This window comes from Pinus tabuliformis, chromosome 7 (assembly GCF_031772625.1).
Source record: "Pinus tabuliformis cultivar Carrire ecotype Pingquan chromosome 7, CPIR1, whole genome shotgun sequence".
In the NCBI taxonomy this organism is placed as follows: Eukaryota; Viridiplantae; Streptophyta; class Pinopsida; order Pinales; family Pinaceae; genus Pinus; species Pinus tabuliformis.
In genome coordinates this window covers 1301802315-1301807051 of record NC_142293.1, presented here as the reverse complement: position 1 = coordinate 1301807051, position 4737 = coordinate 1301802315, and the positions used below count along the sequence as shown (strand labels likewise).

The window sequence follows — 4737 nt, the reverse complement described above, 5'->3', positions numbered from 1 at the left end:
ACAAAATAACCAAGATTTAATATTTGCTCGGCAGCAGTACTCATCCAAATATTAGCAATTGAAAATAATGTGATACCCTCCGTTCGTCTTCATCCCAGTTGAGTGGGCCATGAATTACACCAAATATTTATCGTGTTCAGATTTAACTGTGCTACGTCAAGCTCAGCGCGCGTCTCCAATTTAGACTATAAAATGGCGTTCTGCTTTCAATCGATGGCGCAGGGCATCTGAGTCGTTTTGTATTTTTGAAAGTAGCGTGTTGTGTTTTATTGGTTTTATATCTGTAAAAGTAGCGTGTTGTGCCTTAGTGGTTTTGTATTTGTGAAAGTAGCGTGTTGTGTGCGTGAAGCATGAAAGAGTTTTGAAATTCGCGCTACTCTTCGTCGTTGGCTTTCTGTTTTATTGAGATTGTCTTATCTTTTGAAGAATCCTAATATTTTTCTTGCATGGGTATGCAGTCCAGACGGCTCGACATGTTGCTTAACGAGTTGGTTCGAACTCCGACTCTGTCTGCAATATTAAGGGCAGCAGTGCTTGGATTCGCGACTCTGGTTTTCTTCTTTTGGGCATTGCAGCAAAGGAGCGGAAGAAAGGGGGGTAGATTGCCTCCAGGGCCCATTCCTTGGCCAATAATTGGGAATCTTCATCAATTGAGTCTGCCTCCTCAGCTTGCTCTCAAAAATCTCGCGGACAAATATGGCCCCGTCATGTTTCTGCGCCTGGGTTCTGTCCCTGCGGTAGTCGTTTCGTCTTCTGAGATGGCTAAGCACTTTCTCAAAACACATGACTTGGTCTTTGCCAGTCGGCGTCTAGCAACGGCAGGAAAATACTTATCCTACAATTTCAAGGGTGTCATATTGACCCCATATGGAGATTATTGGAAACACATGAAAAAACTGTGCGTGACAGAATTGCTGAGTGCCAAAAGAGTTGAGTCCTTCAAGGGAGTGCGAGAGGAAGAAGTATCTGTCATGATCCGTTCCATTTGGGAGGAGAGTCAGAGCGGCGCAATTGGCGTGGATGTCAGCAAGGCCTTCTTTACACTCACCACCAACATAATTTGGCGAATACTGGCGAGGAAGAAATTTTCTAACGATGATTTGGGTGGCGATGGCAAAGGATTCAGAGATCTGGTGTTAGAAGTGGCCGCTGCGGCTGGAGCTTTTAACATTGGAGACTTTATTCCTTATTTGGATTGGCTTGATTTGCAGGGTATGAATCGACGCATGAAGGAGGCCAACAAAATATTCGATGCATTCGCTGAAAAAGTGATAGACGACCATTGCATGGACTCGACCTCGGATGGGCAGGTGGAGACAGAAGCAGAACATGATAGTAAAGGCTTCGTTGATGTGCTTCTTCAGATCCAAAGTGATAACAAGGACGCCAAAATCACAAAGGAAACCATGAAGGCAATTATGTTTGTAAGTCTCTGGGACCTCATTCCCTCTTTCAGTTTTCTAATTCTTAAGATTCAATCCATCACATAATCCCATTTTAATGATATGAAAATGAATGGAATTTGTATCAATTTGCCAGGACATGTTCGCCGCTGGAACTGAGACAACGGCGATTACCTTAGAATGGGCAATGAGTGAGCTGCTCAGACATCCCCATGCAATGAAGAGATTGCAGGAAGAAATCGAATCGGTCGTTGGAAAACATCGCAAAGTGAACTATTCCGATGTGACAAGCTTGAAATACCTGCACAGTGTGGTGAGAGAGACTCTACGATTATACCCAGCAGGGCCACTATCGGTTCCTCATGAATCTACAGAAGCTGTGACAGTAGCAGGATATCATATACCGAAGAAAACAATGGTAATGGTGAATGTGTGGGTGATAGGAAGGGACCCTAATGTTTGGGGGAAAGATGCTTCAGAGTTCAAACCGGAAAGATTTATGGAGGAATTACGGGGCCATGATGATTATACGGATTTGACAGGCACTCATGAGTTCATGATGCTTCCATTTGGGGCGGGACGAAGAGGATGCCCCGGGGCCCCTATGGCCATTTCAACGATTTCGCTTGCATTGGCTCAGCTGGTGCACATTTTTAACTGGAGAGTTGAAGGTGATCCATCCCAGCTGGATATGAAGGAAGCGAGTACAGCGAATATGTCGAGAGAAATGCCTCTCTATGTGTTTCCAAGTTTAAGGTTGCCCTTGAATTGTCTTTAGAAATTTGGTAACTAGATTTCGTGATTGTCCGCCAACTTCACTGTTGGCCAGCAGCATTTCTTTTCTTAATGGTGTGTTTTAGCAATGTTTGTGTTCGCTGGTTATGTTAAACGTTATGGCCATTCTGAGATTTGCTTTATGTTTAAATAAATTGTATAAATAACAGGATCCACCAGCTTTATTGTTGGGCAGCAGTTTTCCTCCTGTAATGTTCTTCAGGGTTGTTTTACACGCTATGGCGATGTATTTTGCTGGATGGTTTGGTTACATGTTCGCCATTATGAGGTCTGCGTTATGTTTAAATATTTTTAAACTCCTTTCCCATACTGTGCAGCCTCAATGTTTCGATATGTAATCAGTTTTGTAATCAAGGTATCACTTTTGTATTTTCTTTTACGTTTTCATGTAAATTGTTTGGAAGATATGTGAAACGTAAATTGTTTGGAAGATATGTGAGGGATAACTTTGCATTCAATCAGACAAAAAAATTATGTGGATTTTAATATTACTTTTCATATACTTTATTATTTTTATTTATTAATAATATATATAATTTGAAGTTTTAATATGTATTTTTTTTTAATATTTAATATGTAATAATCTAAGTTATTAATATAATTATCCATATTCTATTTTATTATTATAAAAATATAGTAAAAATCTAAGTTATTAATATAATTATCTTTATTATGTTTTATTATTATAAAATGATAAAAATAATATATAGAATATATTATTAATATTATGATACTCTGCAAAATAATTATTTAATTTGAAAATATTTGAAAATATGAATTAAAAAACAGGTATTAGTGTTGGGTTGCGAGTTTGCATTTCCTTCTGATTATGTTATCAAAAAATAGAATAATTGAGTGGTCAAGTTTTAATTTGATTTTTAAATTTAAGTAGTTTTTAAATTATTTAGAGAAATTATTTTTATTTATAAAGTTCAATTTATTTGAGATTAATTTCCACTAAAATAAATAAAAAGATTTACTGTGTTATAAAAGTTTTATTATTTTCCAGTATTAATGTTTTATTTTTTGGAAATTTTTTATCTGCAATTTAATTTTGAGTTTAATTTTCCACTAAAATAAATAAAAATATTTATTCTGTTATAAAAGTTTTATTATTTTGAAGTATTAATGTTTTATTTAGTTTTATTATTTTGAAGTATTAATGTTTTATTTTTGGGAAATTTTTTACCTGCATTTTAATTTGAGTTTAATTTTCCACTAAAATAAATAAAAATATTTATTGTGTTATAAAAGTTTTATTATTTTGAAGTATTAATATTTTTTTTTTGGGAATTTTTTTATCTGCATTTTAATTTGAGAAGTTAACATCAACATTGTCAATGGAAATATTATCCTAATTGTTAATGGAGATGTTATCTTAATTTTTCTAAGCAAAATGTCAATTGTTTCCACTTTTCACTTAATTAATCTAAAAAGCTTACTATGGACTTTTTTCTCTTAAATCCATAGTCTCTACTTTAACTCTATTTTTCTTTTGCTAAAGACCCTTCTAATTTGGATTTCTAAAAACCCAAGACATTCACCTTGTTTTACATTCTTCATAAGTACATATATTTTGTGCTTTCTTTTTGCCTAATTTCCATTTACTTACACTAACAAACCCCTCCCCTCCAAATCTAATTGCCTCAAATAAAGGTCTATGATTTGATAGTTATCGATGCTACAATCCCACTATCACATAATACATTCACACCACCGAGTACTAAGTAGATTAAAAAATCCCTTCTCCTTACTAATGAATATCTAGAAAAAAGAAGATATGTCTTTGCTGAATTGAAAATCTCCGACATTATCGAAGACCATCCTAAAAATAAAAATAAAACATAAAAGTAACATAGAAGGAGACTCTCAGATAGCAATAGAAATTCTGAAGAAACTTAACAACGGGAAGAATTGGGAGCAGATCACCACTAGTTGGAGAACTGCAGGGATTGTTCAAGAATTGGCTGATTTACTAAAAGGGATTGATTATAAAATCTTTAACCATGTGAAAAGGAATGGAAACCGAGCGGAAGATTTCCTCGCGAATTGGGGTTGTAAGGATTGAAATAGCAAAATTGACAATCAATGGAGAATGTTGCGACCCAACAGAGAATGGGAAGACCTGGCCGAAATCATTAATTATGACCATGAGCAAGCAACAAATGAGAATCGTAACATCTGTGCAACGGACAGGTGAGATGGATCGGAAATCCCAGAAATTAAATGATTGTCAGTCAAGGCGGGGGAGCGGCATAATGGGCAAGTAAGGTACATTACAGCAGAAGTGTGCGACGACAGGTAAGAAACAACCACCCCACAGTAAGATAATTAACTCATGCGGCCGGAGAGGGGGAAAGAACGGTATGTCAAAGTCTAGAAATGGAAATGAGGATAGAAAGATAATTGATAGAAAGGCAGCAGGCAAAATAACAGGTGGCAGCGGAAGGCTAAGTTGATAGGTAGGCGGATCAAAGCAAGGAGGATTATAAACGGGCAACAACGAAAGGAACGACGACGAGGAAACTTGCTTGGAAAT

General features: G+C 36.2%; 1 protein-coding gene across 1 annotated transcript; it reads left to right on the top strand.

The window, feature by feature from the left end:
* Positions 1–201: 201 nt before the first annotated feature.
* Positions 202–2500, top strand: LOC149252278 (cytochrome P450 750A1-like). The gene is made up of 2 exons (XM_089459662.1): positions 202–1424; positions 1540–2500. Exons 1-2 carry the CDS (start codon positions 447–449, stop codon positions 2179–2181), a joined length of 1620 nt encoding a protein of 539 aa, XP_089315788.1. The 5' UTR covers positions 202–446; the 3' UTR covers positions 2182–2500.
* Positions 2501–4737: the final 2237 nt, after the last annotated feature.